A 21,869-nucleotide genomic window follows, 5' to 3' on the forward strand; every position below is an offset into this window, starting at 1 on the left:
TATCCACTAGATCCATTCATGTTGCTGTAAAAGGCAATATTTCATTCTTTTTTATGGCTAATATTCCATGGTGTGTATGTGTGTATCTATCTATATATCTGTATATATATCTATATGCATATAGATATATATATATATCACATTTTCATCCATTCATCTATTGATGGACATTCACGTTTCTTCCATTATTTGGTTATTGTAAATAATGCTGCAATAAACATAGCGCTGAATATCTTTTCAAATTAGTGTTTCTGTATTCTTTGGGTTTGCACCCAGTAGTAGAATTTGGATTGTACGGTAATTCTATTTTTAATGTTTTGAGGAACCTCCATACTGTCTTCCAACAGGCTGCACCAGTTTGCATTTCTACCAACAGTCCATGATGGTTCCTTTTTCTCCATATCCTCACCCACACTTGCTGTTTCTTATGTTGTTAATTTTAGCCTTTCTGACAGGTGTGAGATGGTATCTCATTGAGGTTTTGATTTGCATTTCCCGGGTGGGGAGTGATGTGGGGAGTGATGTGGTAATTTTTCATGTGTCTGTGGGCAATCTGTATGTCTTCTTTGGAGAAATGTCTGTTCATGTCTTCTACAGAGGAGGAAGCATTCGCCTTGGCGATAAAAGGTAAAAAGGATTTCTACATTTGGAGCTGATCATTGGGGCCAGAAGGGACATTTGAGATTGACAGAATCACTGTGAACTAAAGCAGAGGCAGGAGAAAATCTGGCTCAATTTAGAAAATAGAAATAGTTGGACAGAGTTGAAAAATTGCATGTCAGGAAAATGTAACTTGGAATGAGAATGTATGGAACCTTGACTATCTTAACTAACTAAAGTAGGGCTTAATTGATTTTGTAGGTAGTAAAGAAGAACAGGATTTAGGAGGTTAGTAAACCTGGTAGTAGTGTGTGGACGGAACTGGAAAAGAGTCTGATGACTCAGAGACGAGTTAGGAAACTACTCCAAGTGCTTAGGCAAAAGATAATTTGAACTGGCCAGGACAAGATGTTCCATTCAGAAATGGAAATGGGAGGGGAGAGGGTATAATCGACATGACTGAATGGAGATGGGGATGAGGAACGGGTCAGAGGCAAGTTACAAGCTTTGGGTCTGGCTGACTGGGAAGACAGTGGTTCCATTTACTATAACAGGAGACTCTTGTTTTTGTTCATATTAAGCCTGAAGTATCTGTAACATATCTAATGGGCTGAAGTTTTAGGGTAAGAAAAATGTAGAGTTGGATATGTCTTCTCCCAAGTCTAGGTGTCACCATTACAGAAGTGACATGTAAAGCCAGAGAAGGGGTAAGATGGCTTAGGAACTGCACAGAGTAAGAGAGGGCTTTAGCTGGAAATAGGAGCAATGTCTACATTTGATTAGCAGGAGAAGGAGACTTACAAAAGGGAGAGTGAAAAGAAAAGGAGAACCAGGATACTGCAGTATACATGGAAGCCAGGGGAGAGGGCTTCTAGAAAACTAGTGTAGTCAGCAGCATTGGATTATATACAGAATGTGACACCTCTTCCTCCTAAAGTCACCCTATATCTCTCATATGTCCCATTACACCCTGATGCAGGACACTCCCAATTCTCTCCTTCCCAACATCAAAGAAGTTATTCTAACAGACTCTAACACTGCTCCCCATGGCCTCCAATCTGGACTGCACTGTAACTATACTGTAACTAACTTGTTCCTGGCACCAATTTCATGTACCTTTAATCTCCCCCCACCCCACCGCATCTGAAGTGATTCCTCTTTTTTCCCAAATGAATCAATATTTATTATGAAAATGGTACCTTTATGTTAAAGAATGTATGAGAAAGTTTTTGTTTTTCAAGGACTGGGTAACATCAACATGTCTGAGGGCTGAAGAAAATTAACTTGTCAATTAAAATTATAGGAAAAAGCATTTGAAATAGTGACACAGATGAAAACATTAATTTTGAAAGGATTAAGATAATTAAGAAAGGATAAAGATAAGAAAATAGTTGAGATAGAAACTATTTAAATCCTTTCTTTTTTCTCTTATTCTCTCTCTCTCTTTGTAAATCCTTCTGCTATTTGATAGACACATATACATACATACATAGCCTAGCAAAATGCTTTATCCTTTGGTCAGGCGTTTCATAAATGTTTGTTAAATTGCTAAATCCCTGGAATTAATAACTTTTATGATTGGTATGCAGGTCACAGACAAACATACCAAGTAATTATTCTAGGGGTAATGACTGCCTTAGTGAGCTCTACATCCATCAAAGAACTTCAAAGGTGAAAAAGAGCTTCAGACATCTAGTCTAACCTCCGTGTCCATAGAGGAGCAAACAGATGAATTTGAGATTTTAAATGGATTTGGCTGACATTACATAACCAGTTAGCAGTAAAGCTTCATGATCAGAAACAAAGTTTCCCACTCTCCAGACCAGTATTTTTCAAGTTTAAGTTCAGTGGTCACCTATAACAATTTTAACACCTGTCTTCTCAAAGTAAATCCATCTATTCTGTGCCTGTTAGATCTCTGGAGTCCTAAATATTTGCCAGTTCATCAAATATTCTTTTTTAAATTTCAGATTTCTGTATTTTCTCCTTTATGAGTAATTAAATAACAATTAAAAATCCATATTACTAGATGACATGACTATGTTTTAGAAGAATACACGGTTAGTGTATAAGTTCTACAAATATGGTATTAAATTTTGAGAACCATTAAATACTTGGTGGATCATACTCAACTCTCCAGTAAAAAACCCAGGACTTGAAATACAAGAATTAACTTTTTCTATTAAATCAATTCTACATATTTAACACATTGATCATATAATAATGGTGGTAGAGATGGAACTCAAATTCCAGGTGATGAGTCCAAAGACCATGCTCATATGATTTTTAAATATAATTTTACCATGTGGCTTTTAAATGTGTTAAGTTTAAAAAGAAAATATTGTAAGTCATAGAGACATGCTCAGTAAGAAAATTCTTACCGCTTTAAAAAAAAATGTCTACATCATTTCACTTAACCTGGATACTAAGTTCCTGTAATAAAGAGATTTCAATATAATACACTATCCCTGGGTATATATTCAAAAGCAAATGAATATTAGGGAAGTTATGCCATGCTCCATTTAACATTGCAAACAAGTTCTCTGTTATTCAGTTATAGACTGTGTCCTTTCCAACAGTCAGATCAATGTCCACATCTCTGTCATTCTTTATTCTTCTAAACCACTGCTTTCAACAGCTCCATTCTGAAGCTCAAGAACCCTGAGAAGTTTCCCACTGTCCAGTGAAATATAAGTTCTTCATTTCTGGCTTTTCCTGTATCCCACAGCCCACTGCCTGATCTTATGCATTCTAGCTAAACTGTTTTGCCTGCCGCAAACTAACCACATACACTCCCATCTTGTGTTTTTGTCATACACTGCTCATTGAGTGAAATGCCAGTTCTCCAGCCCTAAAATTGCCACTGATTATACTTCTGCTTATTTTTCTTATCAGTCACAACTAGCTGATTACTAAGGTTTATTAATTTTAAATACTAAATATTTCCCAAATCTCTTTCTCTTTTCACTATTTGAGATTATCTCATGTTTCATGAGGTACTATGAGGTCATACTCCGCCACACCTTTGTTATGCTGTTTCTTTTACACAGAATAGCAATTCTCCTTTCCTCCACTCGGCAAGATGCAATTTACTGAGATCAAGTACAAATGTCATTCCTCTGCAAACCTTTCTGGGCAAAATTAAAACCCCTCTCTCATGTATGTATTGTTCTATACACTGCTAATAGTACCAGTAACACTGTGTTACAGATCCTGAGGGCTGAGAACATTCTTGTCCATTCTTTTCCTTGTAGAACCCCCAATTAGCAATGTCCAACCACTGTATGTGCTCAATATATACTCATTTGAAAGAAAAATTCAGATCTCACTTGAATGCTAATATCATGCTTCAAATGATGTTTGAAAAGAAACTGAGATAAATAATGAAAATCTCATCTCTCTTTCCCTACCTTAAATTTTAAGGCAGGTGTTTGTGTCATGGATGATGCCTTCAATCCATGTAGCCGTTCTTCTATTTCTCTCAGCCTAGAAAGCAGCATGAGGTTATGAATGCATATTTATACTTATAATTTCATAAATATTAGATGCTCACTAGTTCACTCAAGAAAATGATGGCCCATTATCCAGTTCCTCACATTAATCCCTATTGACAGTATTTAATAAATGCACCTGCTGTAGTCTATAAATGGTTATAAAATGATTAGTAAAACTAGTCCTACTCTTCATAATAGCTGCTGTTAGTAGCTTTTTGGGAAGATCCTTCAGAAAACCGTGAGACAAATACAAGCATATATACATCTTTAAAAAAAAAACCCAACCACACTGCCAACCACACTGAATGCTCATACCATATACACTATTCTATGCCTTTTTTCTACATTTAATAATGAATCTTGGAGGTCTTTTCATTTCATTGCCTCCTGATCTACTTCAATCTTCATTAACAGCTGTGTAATTGTCCTTCAAACAAATCAGAGTTTATTAATACTCTGCTGATGAACATTTGGGTTATTTTAATTTTTCCCCATTATAATGTTCTATATCTACTTACATTTAATAAAGAACAGAACTAATTTTTTTTTTTGAAGGTGCAGTTCACTTTCTAAACTTTTTTTTTTTTTTTACTGGATTTTTTTTTTTTTTTAATCTCAAATGCTGCTCTGGGTTTGCTTATATTTTCTTTCAAAACTATCAATTATTTTGATACTACAAAATTTACATATCTAGCCTATGGTACTTAATAATATTCTAAATGAAATCCTTAGACAACTTCTATAAGACTAAAACAAATCCAAGGCTTCTGGAATAAAAGTTTTAGTCAACTAAATTGTTTGTTTTTATATGATGCTAATTATCAAAATCAGTGGCTTTTCACTGCTCCACTAGAATTGATGAGATGCATTAAGAGGACAAAGAAGAGCAGAGCATGTAACTAGAGAAGATAGGAATGTGTTAAAGAATTATAAGATAGTATCAGGAAGGCCACAAGTGATCAAGTAACTGTAAATCTGTGAAAATAGTTATTTGTCAAGGAAAAAACTGTTTTCAAAATTATTTTCAGAATAATAAGACAAAGGTCCATCTCTAAGATTTGTAAGAACTACAAAGGATTATAAACTGGTAAACACTTTTGATAAGGATTCTGTGTGGTGACTCAGCTTGGAATAAGTTTTAGATTTCACTCCTAATAAACTGTGAAGAAGAGATGGAAGGAAAAAGTAGATGGTGACCAAACAACTTATTTTGTGCTACTGGAACACACATGAATTAACATGAAAATTAACAAAACTAGCTGGTCAGGCGCATTCTCTAATAATCTTTGCACTCCGAATAATACATTTTTCTTTATCATGAAAATCTTACAGTGCTCACATAAGAAGTCCACTAATTTCCCAAAGACTTAAAATGCTTTGCAGAGACTAGGTATTTTACCGTCGTTTTGTTATATAGAGTTCATCCAGCAGATGTCGCTCTTCATAGCTCATCCACCGTTCATCTGGCAACTCTTCTTCCTTCTGCAGCAACTGTTCATAGAGCCGAACCGGATTCCAGCCAGTCATTATGTCATAAGTGATTACACATCCCAAAGAATGTGACACTATTGAGACTTTACCCCCTTTTTCTTCAAAGTCTGGATTCCGAGAACAGAAAAGGGAATATAATCGATTCAGCTCTTGCTGAAGGCCTTTAACTAGCTGTTTGAAATAAGAAAACATTATCATATTAGAGTAGTCACTGACTTTGCTGTAGACTTTATCTCTAAACTCAAGTATATTATGAAAGAAAAACAGACATTACTAACCAAATATGTCTAGGTCATTAAAATTAATTCAGGTGCTTCAAACCTTGCAGAAAATGAAGAAAAGTATGCATAATGCGTACTCCATCTCATCACTAAAGAATAAAGGCAGATATACCCACCTGGAACTTTTCACAGTCCTTATACCAACTATATGAACCAGCAGTTTCATAGATTAAAAAAAGTTCCATGCAGATTCCCATATGTTTTCCAAAGAGACCCTTCAAATTTTTTCTTCATTGCAACCTTCTCATATGCTACTCTAAATTTTTTTTTTTAAAGATTTATTTATTTGACAGAGAGAGATCACAAGTAGGCAGAGAGGCAGGCAGAGAGAGAGAGAGAGAGAGAGAGAGAGAGAGAAGCAGGCTTCCTGCGGAGCAGAGAGCCCGATGCTGGGCTCGATCCCAGGACCCTGAGATCATGACCCGAGCCGAAGGCAGCAGCCCAAACCACTGAGCCACCCAGGCGCCCCGCTACTCTAAATTTTTACACCTTGTAGTTTTAAGCTATAGTGAATTTTAGATAAAGAATTTATCTGAGTTTATGCCAATAGATGTGCCAACATACATACTATTTCATTATGCATTTAGGTAAGAGTAATGTAAAGGCCATCGAAGGATTGAAAAAAAGCTAATGTTGATCTACTTGATATTCCAACATTCCTATTAAGTTGGCAGTATGGATATGAGCAAAAAGTTATTTTATGTGGCTGCTAAGCAGGGCTTAAGGCGTAAGGTGGGAAGTATCTTAGTCATTTTTCTTTGTAAAATTGCTTCCTTTGAAATTTAGCTTTAACAAATATTAACTGAAATATTCCATAAGGTCAGAAAAATGTTTGTTACCCAACCCATACTGGGCCCTGACCTGAGTTTTAAGGCAGTCCTCGCCTCTTCTTCTCATTGCTTACTACTATTTGAGTATAAATTTCCTGCTTGATATTAACTGAATTCCTCATTTCAATATTTCTTAATATGCCTACATACAATTATGTGTTACTTCTATTTTTAGTTTTGTTATTCTATCTCAACAGTTAACTAGGCTCCACTAGATTTTACTGAACATTTCTACCTCTGACGTTAACTGAAAATCATCTGAGCATCCATGCTTGGCAGGATTAGCAGTGACACGAACGAAGGCAAGGTGCTCTCTCATGATTGCTGGCATCACAGACTCTACAATGCAATACGGAGGTCTGCTTAAAGCTACTGAAAGCTCGTGTTGGGTCTGATGACCTATTCATCCAATGAAGAGGAGGAGGATAGGAAGAGCTGCTAGCATGTGGAAGGGTGATAAACTGCCCTTTTTCTAGGGAGAAATGGAAATGTTTTAATTGGACATTTCAATTTTTTTCTTGGGAAAAGCCAACTCAAACTTTCAAAGTGCATCAGAATCACATGAAGGGCTTATGAAGGACAGATCGCTAGGCTCCAATCCAGACTGTCTGATTCAGCAGTTCTGTGTACCGCATTTTAGGAACTACTATACTGCCTTAGTGGCAAACGCATATAAAAACCTTCTAAGACATGGGTTGTAGATAATTACAGTTTAAAGAGTATGCACCATGATATGAATATTATAGGGCTCTGTTCAAAGGGAGCTATAGTGTAGTGCTTTGGACTTAGCTTTGAGAAGAATATCAGTAAACCCTTAAAATTTATAATTTTCTTGATTTATAGTCTACATGAAAGGAAGTCCAGAAAAAGCTAATGTATAGTCAAGATAAATTCCTTCAAAATCAACATTTGTTAACAGCTTTACTTTTGATGTCCTTGATTTTAAGACACACCATGTAAATCTAGACACACTAAAAGACAAACACTTAAATATTCTGGCAAAAGGTATCGAATCTTTTGTTTTAAAATACTACCCTCCCCATCAAAATTTAAAAATTAATAAAAGGGGAAAGATCTACCAGCATCTCTACCAGTGATTAACCTATCTTATATAAAAAATGTTTAAAGCATTTCTCACTATATCCAATACTTCAGTAATCATATATGGATAACAAAACAAGGATAAATATCCAAGACAGAGAAAGTCCATTTGATGTTAAAATAATTTCACCATGGAATGAATACACAGAATGCACAGTTTCTGAAGAGCTGATGCTTTCATTTAATAATTGTATACTTGAACAGAAGTGGTCTTCATGTTTCCTTATTGGAACATATCTAGATTTCGTAGCATTTTTAATCTTTGCCCATAGCTTACATATACAGGAATGTTTGTGTTCCAAAACATTATGATCTTGAAAGCCAAGTTTAAACAGTTGTATACAACCTTAGGATGGATAAACCATCCAGTCAGCAGCAAAAGGAGAACTCTACCTCTATTTTGTGTCCATAAAGTCAACACTATTTAGGGTTTTTTCTCCTTCTCTTCAATGATCCAATTTTATATATATATATATTTTTTTTCCCCAATTATATTCTTCCAGCTATGATCCCTTTGTGACCAAGTATATTCTTTTGATATATATGAACCACGATTAATGATATACCCTGTGATATTAATTTATTAATTCTACAATATTATCTAATCAACCTCTTACATGGTAGGTAACTGACAGGTTTTCAGAAGCTTAAGTTTTTAATTTTCATAGCTGCTTAGAAGTTAAAATTTATGAAGAAAATCAACTGAAAAGGAAAAAGTCAGCAGTTTCAAGAGAGAATCCAAACTGACAAAGTATGGCTAAAGAATATAATTAGTCCTTTGTCCTTCTCTCTGCTTTAGGAAATTTTAATGAGAAAAGGTAATTTACAGAGTTTTAGTCATATGCAGCAGTTGAATGATTTTCAAGTAAAAATAACAAGAGATGGCCATGACCATTCTCTTTAAGATTATTGTTAAAAGTAATTGAAAAGGGGCGCCTGGGTGGCTCAGAGGGTTAAGCCTCTGCCTTCGGCTTAGGTCATGATCTCAGGGTTTTGGGATCGAGTCCCGCATCTCCTCCTCTCTCTCTGCCTGCCTCTCTGCCTACTTGTGATCTCTGTCTATCAAATAAATAAATAAAATCTTTAAAAAAAGTAATTGAAAAGAGAGTTCAGATGTACAAGATTGATAGTTCTCTCTGGACTTTTCATGTTCTTTATTTAGGGTTAAAAGTCAGGGCCGAAGACTCTCTGATGAGGTCTCTGTAGTCTGGATTAGTTTCCTTTTTTTAAAAAGGACTTTCCTTGGAAAGTATGACCCGAGAAACACTAAAAGTTTTCCCTTAACTATGGCTTTTTAATGATTATTGGCGCAATCACTAATTAGGGTCCTCCCATGAGCATTTCACAATCTCCAGTGAAAGGGGAACTAAGAGATGATCTAATTAAACTGCTGTGAAGGCAGGAGTCTCTTCATTGGCATCCTGGTAAGTTGCTCAGCATCTACCCCAGTGAGCATCTCCACTCTAAGGTGGACACTTCCAGTTTTTGCAAATTTTTTCCAGTTTATTATGATATAATTGACACATAACATTGTGTAAGTTTAAGGCGCACAACCTAACGATTTGATATATGTATAAATTGTGAAATGATCACTGAAATAAGTTTAGTTAAAATACATCACATTATTTATAATTTTTTTCCCTTGAGACATTTCTATTTTTTTTTAAGGCAGCTTTACAAAGTTACTTACAAAGTTCTTCATTAGAAAACAAACATGTTCCTTTCCATATTTTCTATCACTGATCCTTATTCACTTCCTAGAGTTAACAGAATAAGTCTATTCCTTTTTTTTCTTAAATGGGAGCCCTTGAAATGCATAAAGACAGATAATTAATCACAACTGGAGAATCTAAGGATGAGGAATTGTACCGGGAACTTTATATACATTATATCTTTAATCCTCATGACAACTTTATCAGTAGGTATGTTGTGTTCATTTTGTAAGCAAGGAAGCTGAGAAAGTGAGAAATTTGGTCTCAGGTCACACAGCTGGGTAAGTGACAGGTTTTGAATGGCATCTATTTTAACTGAGAAGACGGAAAAAAAGACTCTTTCCTATGCTTCTTGAGTAAACTAAGTAAGGTTCATTCACCGGGCATGATATAATTCTCTAAAGAACTCCTGATTGCTGTTATTTATCACTACTTCCTTAGGGAAACATATACAGTTTAAAAAACAATTTAGTCTAGGGGCGCCTTGGTGGCTCAGATGGTTGGGCATCTGCCTTTGGCTCAGGTCATGATCTCAGGGTCCTGGGATCCAGCCCCACATCAAGCTCCCTGCTCAGTGGAGAGCCCGTTTCTCCCTCTCCCCTTGCTTGTGCTCTCTCTGTCAAATAAATAAAATCTTTAAAAAGAAAAAAATAATTTAATCTAGAATACTAGCTAACATCAACCTTGTGCTTAAGTGGCTTGATTTGAAGAATCAGCTTTCCTTTCTTAACATTAAGAACAACTTTTTGCTTCTCACTAAGTTTTCTTTTGTTTCTTCACAATATTTTCCTGATGGTATCACATGGGGAACTGTTAAAAAACACAAATTCACAGGTTCTACCTCAGACCCATTGAATCAGTATCTCCGGGGAGGAGACCTTGGAAACCATTTTTTTCATTCCTTTTCTTAACCTTTTACCTGGAAATAATTTCTAATTAATAAAATGTTGCAAAAAACCCGAACAAAAAACCACAACTCCTCAAAAGATCATCCACATATCCTTTATCAAAGGTTTATCCATTGTTAGCATTTTACCCTGTTTATCATTCCTTCTGTTTCTGTAGCACACACACCACCCATGTACATTTTTTTTGTGAACCATTTGAGGATATATTACATACATCATCGTCCTTTATCCCCTAAATACTCCAGTATATACTCCCTAAGAGTAGGAATATTCTCTTCCATACTAATAGTGTAGTAATCGACTTCATAAATTTACTTTGACATAACATTTCATCTATTCTGATCTACCATCCACCTTTTGTCAGATGATTTAATATCCTTGGTAGCACTTCCCCCCATCCAGGACAAGTTATGGTCTAGGATGAGATGTATTGAGCTATTGTATCTCTTTAGCCTTTAATCTGGCACATTCTCCACAGCCATTCTTCATCTTTCACAATATTTACATTTTAAAAGAACACAGTCCCATTGACTTTATTTGAACTTCCTCATTCTATGTTTGCTTGATGGTTCCTAATGACTGGAGTACTGCATAAATGATGTTGTATCCTCTGAGTGTCCCTCTTAACACTCAGTAAAGGTGCTGTCTAATTTCTCCACTCTATGCCTGTTCTTTAATTAATACGCAGTGAGGATATACTTTAAGACTATGCAAATATCTTGTTCCTCATCAAAATAAGGCCCTCAATGAAGCATCCATTGATGAATCTTTCCCAAGCCTCTTTACCTTATCTTACCATGACAGCTGCAAAATGAGGATTTTCCTCTAGCATTCCTCCCACATTTTTCAGAAACCCCGCTGCATTTGTGGTGGGCACAGTAGCTTTCTCCCCCATTGTTTATCTATGTGTAATTGATTCGGATTATGAATTTTTCAGTGATTTTATAACTCTTTATATTATCCTTATTATAATTCTATATTAAAACTACTACTAATTCCTTATAAGTAATAATAATTACTTGATTATTTTGGTGCTCAAATTGTTCCAGCTTTGGCCAGTGGGATCTGCTTCTTTAATTTGGCTCCTATGGCCTTGTGACCCGCCCCATCATTCTTCCAAGCATTTTCCTACTTTCTGTCATGACAAGTAGGTTCCAGCTTTGATCTGTATCTATCCTACTCCAGGCCTGGAATCAGCCATTTTCCCAACGAAACCTAGTTCTTCTTAGAAGGTAATAGTAGTACAGGAGACAAAGATCCAGGTGCTAGGTGTGCTCATTAAATTGGGGTATCCTCGCTTCTTGGCCCTTTTAATGCACACAGGTGGGAAATATATGCATGCATATATACACATATACATTTAATATATAGCTATCTATACACACATATTTTCAAAATCATGAATTCATATTTATGAGACCTTTAATTCCAATAACCCCCTTGAGACTGTTTTTCTGGCCTGTATTTTTAATGAGTACTCCAAGTAATTGTTCTAGTTAAGGATGTCTGGGTAATGTTGCTCAAGAATGATGACAGATCTCAGCCACAAGTTCTCTGGTGCTTTTTCATAAAATTCAACTGGATTAAAAGGCAAACTAATTTAAAATGCTTGGTGTTCTTGGGGCACCTGGGTGGCTTAGTTGGTTAAGTGTCTGACTTCAGCCCAGGTCACGATCTCAGGGTCCTGGGATGGCTGCATTAGGCTCCCTGCTCAGTGGGGAGCTGGGGAACCTCCTTCTCCCTCTCCCTCTGTGTCCTAACCACCGTACATGTGGGCTCGCTCTCTCAAATAAATGAATAAAATCTTAAAAAAAACCAACAACAACAAACCACTCTGGGTATTCTCTGTTTCATTTATCTTAGTGATCAGTTTCTTCTTTCTACTGAATATCTGTTTTATTCAATTCCATTCTGAAGATAATTATTTTTGGAGATAAAAGAGTAAAATAGAAAGTGACTACTTTCTCAGTCATCACTAGCCAATGGTCAAAGCTTTGAGTCTGATACTCTCTTTCTAGTTTTTCTGGTTATTAATGTCAACTTAAAACTTTTTTAAAAAAGCTCTTAATATTAGTTTTGGGGGACAGGCCTCAGAACATTTTACCCTTAAACATTCAGGATACCTTCTTAGGAAACCTACCAACCATATACCTGTGTGTATGTGTGTGTGTGTGTGTGTGTGTGTATAAGGTATACTTCTGCTTTATGAGGGTGTGTGTGTATATGTTATATGCTCTCAGCCATTCTCTTTTTTTTCCCCCTTACAGGTTTCACCTGAAATACCATAGTTCAATTTCCTAACCTTAAGGGCCAACAATGGGTATGAACATATCCAACAACAGATACGAACATGTAAATTAACAGTATTTTACTTCATGAACCATGCTTTCCTTGTTGGGTTAGAATGAGGTCCTGTATAGTTTCTTTTTACTGTTTATTATACTTTCTTTTACTGCTATCAAGCAGATCAAGGCAGACTTTGCCCCAGACTGGGACATGACAATGAGGGGATATAGAAAAAGGAATGGTGAAAAATCCTGAGGGGATGGCAGTCCAAAAAGAAGGCAGTTCTGTGGCACTTAACCTAAGATATTTTTGTAGATACACAAGGGATATCATGAGTCAAGTCAGGGATGACTTGGAACGAAAAAATCAGAAATGAACTGGCATGGAGAAGTGCAGAGCAGCTCTACTGGTAACTACTCCCTCACCAGTTTCTTCATCTTTTGAATAAGAATACTAATTATACCTACTTCATAGGGTTTTTATGAGCATTAGGCAAGCTAACACATTCTAGGTAATTAACAAGGTTATTTCTATGAAACAGAATTATTTTTCTCTTACCAATAAAGTGACAAAATGTATTCAGTGGAGAGTCCCTCATCCCTCTGAATAAATTTTTACTCTTACCCCAGGGTTATTTTTGTGATACATCAGCAACATTACTATTTAAGAACAAATTTACTACAGAAATGACACAATAAAAGCAAATCTATTACAAACAAAAAACTTGAAGGAAATTTCTAAGTGTCTAAAACTTTTTCATGAGGACAATAATTACAGTCATAATTAATAAGATTTATGAAAATTGGTATTTTTCGAAGAGCTGTTTTCTTTTTTAAAAGATTTTATTTATTTATTTGACAGAGAGAGAAAGCAAAAGCGGGGGGAGCAGCAGAGGGAGAGGGAGAAGCAGGCTCCCCGTGGAGCAGGGAGCCCAATGTGGGGTTCGATCCAAAGATGCTGGGATCATGATCTGAGCCGAAGGCAGACACTTAAACGAGTGAGCCACACAGGCACCCCCAAAGAGCTGTTTTTTAACTAATCTCCGACTTCCAAGATTATCCATTTTATTAAGGGTTTCCCAATGTGTAGTTTGGAGATAATCAAATTTACAATTAAATGCAGGCTATTTAAAAGTTAATGGATTCCTGTAAATTCTCATTTGCTTATATTAAAAAAGCACATGAAAATTTAAAATTCAGGACACATATCACTCTAAAAAATAACCAACAGTAACAAGATAATCATGATACTTACTTCATCTCTATAAAGTGGGCTAGTATAATACATTATGTCCATTGCACTACTGTTCAGCATATCCCTTAAACCTCGTACTTTGTCAGGAGTAATGGAATCAACAGTGTCTACAAATTTAAAAAAAAAAAAAATTAAACTTACAGAAGATCTTTGTTTAAACTCATGTTTAAAAATTCAAGAGTGGCTTTGACTCTGTGAAGGCAGGAGTCTCTTCATTGGCATCCTGGTAAGTTGCTCAGCATCTACCCCAGTGAGCATCTCCACTCTAAGGTGGACACTTCCAGTTTTTGCAAATTTTTTCCAGTTTATTATGATATAATTGACACATAACATTGTGTAAGTTTAAGGCGCACAACCTAACGTTTTGATATATGTATAAATTGTGAAATGATCACTGAAATAAGTTTAGTTAAAATACATCACATTTGACTCTTGAATGACTCTGAACCTTCCCTTCTTGCAAAATGCTAAAAAAAACAAAAACAAAAACAGAAGACTAAAGGGGACACAGGAAGAAAAGGAACATTAAGGATGAAAGCCATTATGAAATCTATAAAGATTTACTAATTTTTCTTATGTACTGGCTTTTGCATGACATTTAGGGGTACCCAGAGCAAAAGCAGGCCATCTCTGTTCTTGGAACAAGTGTTAAGGGACACAACCTCACTCTTCCTGTACCTCTTTTTCTGTTTCCTTTCTCTTCTTTGGCCTCTGTACCTTAGGCCTGGCAATACCCATGTGAAATGCTCACCGACACTGGTAGCAAACCAGCAACAAATTAAAAAGCTTCCCTATGCTTTACATACACCTCTCTTTAGTGAACCCAAGGTCCTACAGGCAAAAGCTGCAAAATTATAAATACACACAAAGGCAGATCAGCAAAGGTCCTCTACAGTAAACAAGGTCAAGTTGGTATAATTTGCTTTTGAAAAAAGAAAGTCACGTACACTGCACTGCAAACAATTTAGTATTCATGAATTAGAGCTAACCCGTGGAAATTCTATCTTGGGAAGCTTGTTCTCTGAAATGCCTAATGAAATGATCTGAGATAGAGAAAACTTTGCATTTCCCACAGAAAGACAAAGAAGCCCTATACTTGGATGAACATCATAAAATGAAAGCACATTTAGGCAGGAGAAGGATTGTATTTTTAGTCTAGTGCAGCTTCTTTTATCTTCCAGTTTTTCACTGTATCAGTTTGTTTTTATTTATTCCCTACTTTAATACAATCTAATAATGACTGGAATAATGACAATCTAATAATGACAATGATTCAAGCAGAAGCTAGAAGTCCTCTCAATGATGGAAAGGATATGGGTAGCACAACCCATTTTTAAATTGTAAAAGTGAAAGACGTGAATACCATACTGATATGAAAAGTTTCAGTGCATTTTAATGCATTTCCAAAAAAAAAAAGCTTTTACTGTGAAAACACATACATATAAAGAAATTCTATATGTGCATCTGAGAGAACAGGTTATATATGGGAAAACATATTTCTGCCATCTAGCGTAAGAATACCGCCAGTATCTCTGAAATTCACAGTATATCCCCCTAAATGATCACATGCCTCTCCCTAAGTAACCATCAATAAGAAGCTGGAGCTACACTCTTGCTTTACAGGTTTATAAATCTACTACAGGTTCATTAATATTAATAACTTTAGCCAATTCTATAGCATTTACTATGTGACAGAGCCTAAATATTTTATTTCATTTTGTCTGTTTCTGAACACTATGTATATTGAACTATTTCACTACCGATAGTGTGCCTTTGAGATTCATTGATGTTGACCCATATAGCTGTAATCCACTCATTTTCACAGCTGTATAGTATTTCACACATGTCTATAACAATGTACCCATTTTCCTTTGGAAAAAAGTTGGGTTGCTTTTAGTTTTTTGCTAATATAAATTATGCTAACTATCGCACATGTCTCCTGGTACACATGTATAGGAGTTTCTCTAAGGTATATACATCTAGGAATGAAACTGCTGTGTCATAGGGCATGTGCACACTCAACTTTATAAGAATATAACAAACCATCTTCCAAAGCAATTGTACCAATTCACACTCCCACCAGTAGTCAATGAGAACTGTCAATGCTATACATCCTCACCAATATTTGGTATTGTCACTTTCTTAAATTTTTGCCTGAAGGCTGAAAGATATTTCATTGTGTTTTTAACTTGCATCTCCTTGATTACTAGGAGAGATGTACATTTTATATTATATGAAAATATATAATTAAAAATATATATTACAAAACACACACACATATATTGGGGTGCCTGGGTGGCTCAGTGGGTTGAGCTTCTGCCTTCAGCTTGGGTTGTGATCCCAGGGTCCTGGGATCAAGCCCTGCATTGGGCTCTCTGCTCGGCGGGGAGCCTGCTTCCCTTCCTCTCTCTCTGCCTGCCTCTCTGCCTACTTGTGATCTCTGTCAAATAAATAAATAAAATCTTAAAACACACACGCACACATATATATACATTTATGTGTATGTACGTGTCTGCCTATCTATCTCCATTTAAGTTTCCTGTTCTTTATTCTGGATATTAAAGCTTTGGTGGTTATATCTGTTGTTCTGTTGCAACATCTTCTCTGTTGGTGGCTTGTCTTTCATTTTTTATGTTGTTTATTGAGGAAAAAAGAAATTCTTAATTTCAATCTCATTAGACTTACCAATGTTACTTTATAGTTGTGTTTTTGTGCCATATATATTTTTTTTCTAATATGTTTTAAAGTTCTGGCCTTTGCGTTTGATCTTCTGGAATGTGATGTATGAATCATGTTCACTCCCCTCCCCCTACAGTAAGTGGTTATCAAGCACCATTTATGGGACAGGCCATCCTTTCACCTCAGACTGTAATGTCGGCTTTGTCATACATCAGGTTTCCAAACTAAGCACAGATCTGTTTGAGCGGTCCTACTCTGGTGCACAGCTCTGTTTGTCTTATATATTAAAAATTTAAAAATAGTCCAGTTATCTACCAGGACATGACACCCTCTCCACCCTCCTGTTCTGTATCTTGGCTATTTTGGGGCCTCTGATCTTTCTATAATAATTCTGGGATCAGCTTGATAAGTTTTATGAAACTCTATTGGGATTTTGATTGGAATTGCATGGAATCTATAGATCAGTTTGGGAGAATTAATATCTCTAGATATTGAACCATCTAATTTACAAAAATGAAATTTCTATATATTTAAAAGTTATATTGAATATCTTTTTTAAAATTTTAATATAAATATATTTTATTAGATTTCTAGGTACCTTTTATTTTTATGCTATTCTGAAGTTTGTGCTGGCATACAGAAATGTAGTTATTTTTGCATATAGATATTTTATTTCACAATGTTGTAAACTACCTTATCATTTCTATTAATTTTTCCTTATTTTTTTTTGTATATTCTGCATAGATAATGATAAGACCTGTAAATGTAAACATAATCTTTCCCATCCCTTAAAACTATTCCTTTTCCTTATCTCATTACAGTGGTTAAGATTTCAAACTGTGTATATGTTGTAAGAGTAGACAACCTTAGCTTGTTCCTACTCTAAAGGAAACAAATTTATCCCTTGAATACTAACGAGGACAATGATCGGTAAATACCCTTTATCTATATTTCTGAATTTACAAACAGTAAAATTCACTCAAGTTTTAATGCATATAATGCTTTTGCATAACTACCAGGATAATCAGGATACAGAACTGTTCCATCACCCCCAAAAAATGCCCTTTTAAATTTAAACACTCCCTTAAACCCCTTCCCCATACCTTGCCCTACTTATCTCTTTATCTGGCTTTTCATTGTATCCTTTGTAACACTCTTTTAAATCAGTAAATGTGTTTTAAACTAATGAACTTTAAACTAGTAAATGCTTCCCTGAGTTTTGTGGGTTACTTTGTGAACCTGGTCAATTATTGAACCTTAGGATGGCGTCACAGGATCCCCCCCCTCACCCAACTTACAGCCATCAGTCAGAAGTACAAGTGACAATCTGGAATGTGTGAAGGCATCTGAAGCAGGGGGCAGTCTTGTGGGTCTGAGTCCTGAATCTGATTGCACTCTCTCTGGGGAGTTTGTGGCAGAACTGAGTTAAACTGCAGGACACCCAGAATTGGAGAAATGGTTGGTATGGGAAAAAACTTCCATAACTTTTGTTATCAGAAGTGTTGGGAAGAGAAACAGTGGTGTTTTTCCTTTAGTTTCTCTCGCTTAACATAATGCCTTGAGAGTCTATCACAGTAGTTTAAACCTGACGGAAAATTATAGGTTCCATTTTATTAAATATTAGTTCATTCATACTGCCTACATTCTTGAGCAGCCTCAGAAATTTATCTGGGTAAATGGGAAAAGCCCAAAGATAGTGTTAATTACACTAGAATCTTATACGTGAGCTCCTGCTTCTTCGATCACTAGCAATTTTTTTTTTTTTTTTAATTCATTACAACTTCGGATACCATTTAGGTTCATAAGCTAAAACTGACATTCCTAACTGACTATGAGATAGAATCACAGGCTTGGAATAATCCTTGGAAACCATCCAGGGAGGCAGGTTAGTGCTGTGATGAACAAGGGCTCTGGTATCATACAGATCTAGATTCTGTCTGCCGTTCTTAGTTAAACTCATTAACCGTTCACTGAGTTTGTTTCCTTATCAGTAAAATAGAGAAAACAAAGTAGGTATATTTCAAAGACATATGAGAAAATTAAATGAGAAAATCCATGCAGAATAAACTATGGAGTACCAGGCACACAGGAAAAGCCCACAAACAGCAGCTGATGTCAAGTTTAGAACACCACTTTCATTTTCCAGATTATGCAAATCATCAACTGAAACGTGCCATCCTAATGGTTTAAAGATTAAAAAGTCACAACTTTGTGCATATTTTAGCTTATAACTCTTTAAGGAAGCAAACAAAAATGATTTTATTTAAACAAATATACTGTATAATTTCTCTATGTTAGATTATAATTCACCAGCCCAGGGAATGCAGAACAAAAGAAAACAAAAAACCTGAGATTTTTATCTTCCAAATATAGGAAAAGAAAATTATTAGAAAGAAAATGTAAGCTCATATGGAACTGTGGACCACAAATATTTTTAAGGTTGTCAATAAATCACTTTCTGTCAAAAACTTGAGACAATATTTTGTTCCCTCCACATGCTCCCTATCCCCCTCGCCCTATCCCCTAAGCTACAGACGGCATGCATGAAAACTGGGCTATGTGTGAAATCTACATGGTGATCTAAATCAACATATGTCAATATAATTATTTTAAAAATCAATCACAGACTCGTACTCCTGAAACAAAAATTACATTATATGTTAATAAAAAAGAAGATAAAAAAATAAAAATCAATGGATTTTCTTAAATAATCTATAACAAAGAGTGACTATACCTCAAGACAACTAAATGAAAGACACTTTGTTCCCAATGAGCAACACTTTGTTGTTGTCACTGATTAAATCACTTAATTTTTAAACAAACTGTACCTCCATCAAGAGTAAGTTTTGACCTCCACTCAACAGGCAGAAATTCAACATGTGTTGCGTGGTTGGAAAAATGCCTTTCTTCTATTTTTCTTGCAGCTTCTCTCATCCTAAAGAAAACAAAATAAAAACAAAAGAAAACATTATCAAAGTAATTTCTCATATGTACTTATATGGTATAAAATATCTTTAATCATATCACTTTCACTTCTAACTTCATCCTATAATGTTTCAATCATTGTTACACTATGCAGTAATTTACAATACTAGGAAACCTGAATATTTCCCTAAATTTGTCACCTGTGATTTCAAGTATTACAAGCTTCCACCTTTTATTCTAATTGTATATATAAATCTTCAGTAGAGAGAGAGGACAATGAATTTCTCCCCTTCTGACATCATTCTGCTCCAAATATTAGCAAGTCATGGCCTGCCTTATTTCATCTATTCCTCCACTCCTTCTGTCCATAATATGAATTTTTAAATTTTATTTTTAAAATTAAGATACAGCAGAATTGGGTTCTTTTCCCTTTTGGTGTCAGTTGTATAGATTTGTGGTTAGCATCACAATTAAGATACAGACTAGTTCTATCATCCCCCCAAATTCTCTCACACTCAGCCTTTATAGTAGCACCCTTCTCCCATAATATTTTATTTTATTTTTTTTTAAAGATTTTATTTATTTATCAGAGAGAGAGAGGGGGAGAGAGCGAGCACAGGCAGACAGAATGGCAGGCAGAGGCAGAGGGAGAAGCGGGCTCCCCGCTGAGCAAGGAGCCCGATGTGGGACTCGATCCCAGGACGCTGGGATCATGACCTGAGCCGAAGGCAGCTGCTTAACCAACTGAGCCACCCAGGCGTCCCAATATTTTAAAAGCAAATCCCAGATGTCACATCATGTCACCTGTAAACTGTTTAGTAGCTATTTCTAAAACATAAGGAAAGCATAACCTATTCAGTACTATTATCACACCAAAACTTTTAACAATTTAATTTCAGCAAATAGTAGTTCAGTGGTCCCATTTTCCCAGTTGACTAGAAATGTTATTTTATAACACAAAATATATTTTTACATTTGTTCGAATTGAGCTCCAAAGAGTCCCCGTGTCTTTAAATGTGGGGATACATTCTAAGACCCTTAGTGGCTACCTGAAACTGCAGATAGTACTGAACCCTATCTATACGTTTTTTTTCCTTCCCATACACACCAATGATAGAGTTTATAAATTAGGCACAGTGAGAGCTAATAACAATAACTAATAATAGAACACTTATAATTTAATGAAAGTTATATGAATGTGGTCTATCAAAATTTTATTGCATTGTACTCATCCTTCTTGTGATGACATGAGATGATAAATTGCCTTACAGAGAGATGAAGTGAGGGGAATGATGTAGGCATTGTGACAGTGTTAGGCTACTATCACCTGCTTCCAGATGCAGATGACACCGGATAACAGACATCACAGAGAGAGAAACTGCAGATAAGGTGGGGGACTACTGTATGTCTGTGCACTGTAGTTGGTGGATATGTCTCTTATTCATCTCTTAATCTATAGGTGCCCCTCACTCCTCTTTTGGGGGGGGTTGTTTTGTAATTTATTTTTGTCTTGTAGAGTTCATCAGGGTCTGATTTTTTTTTTTTTTTAAGATTCTATTTATTTATCTGACAGACAAAGATCACAAGTAGGCAGAAAGGCAGCAGAGAGGGGGAAGCAGGATCCCCGTAGAGCAGGAAGCCCGATGCGGGGCTTGATCCCAGGACTCATGACCTGAGCAGATGGCAGAGGCTTTAACCCACTGAGCCACTCACGTGCCTGATTTTTTTTTTTTTTTAAGATTCTATTTATTTATCTGACAGACAAAGATCACAAGTAGGCAGAAAGGCAGCAGAGAGGGGGAAGCAGGCTCCCTGCTGAGCAGAGAGCCCCATGCAGGGCTTGATCCCAGGACCCTGAGATCAAGACAAGGCTTTAACCCACTAAGCCACCCAGGCGCCCCATCAGGGTCTAATTTTTAATGACTGCCAACCTCATGGTGTTGTTTAACATGTTCTTTGTCTTCTATTTCCTGTAATTTTTTAGTGAGATATAGGGGCTTGATCACATTCAAGTTCTACTGTTTGACAAGACTACTACTTCATTAGTGCATACAATGTGGTCATCTCTTTTTGGTGACACTAGCAGTCATGATGATCATTATTTACATTGATTAATTTATTAAGATTGCATCACTCCTTATTTGTTTATAAAGCTTATACTTCTAGAAAGAGAAATTTTCTCACCTCAAATATTTGGCTGCTTTGTAGTACAACCCAATAGTTTATGAACTGAGAAAAGGAGGGTGAGTGGTTAATTCTTTCCTTTTATTAACAATTTTTTAAAAAGATTTTATTTATTTTTATTACA

At 35.8% G+C, this 21,869-nt stretch overlaps 1 protein-coding gene across 2 annotated transcripts in view; it reads right to left on the reverse strand.

Annotated features, from left to right (window-relative positions):
- LOC309857767 (phospholipase DDHD1) overlaps window positions 1-21,869 on the reverse strand; it is a 44,042-nt gene that overhangs the window by 15,826 nt on the left and 6,347 nt on the right. For both annotated transcript variants that reach the window (XM_082750518.1, XM_082750519.1), the window contains exons 3-6: window positions 19,465-19,571; window positions 13,958-14,064; window positions 5,494-5,756; window positions 4,011-4,086 (exon numbers count right to left, since the gene is read on the reverse strand). In XM_082750518.1, the coding sequence (XP_082606644.1) occupies window positions 4,011-4,086; window positions 5,494-5,756; window positions 13,958-14,064; window positions 19,465-19,571 (553 nt within the window). The remainder of the gene's footprint in view (window positions 1-4,010; window positions 4,087-5,493; window positions 5,757-13,957; window positions 14,065-19,464; window positions 19,572-21,869) is intronic.

This window comes from Mustela nivalis, assembly GCF_964662115.1.
Source record: "Mustela nivalis genome assembly, contig: HAP1_SCAFFOLD_2479, whole genome shotgun sequence".
Taxonomy (NCBI): domain Eukaryota; kingdom Metazoa; phylum Chordata; class Mammalia; order Carnivora; family Mustelidae; genus Mustela; species Mustela nivalis.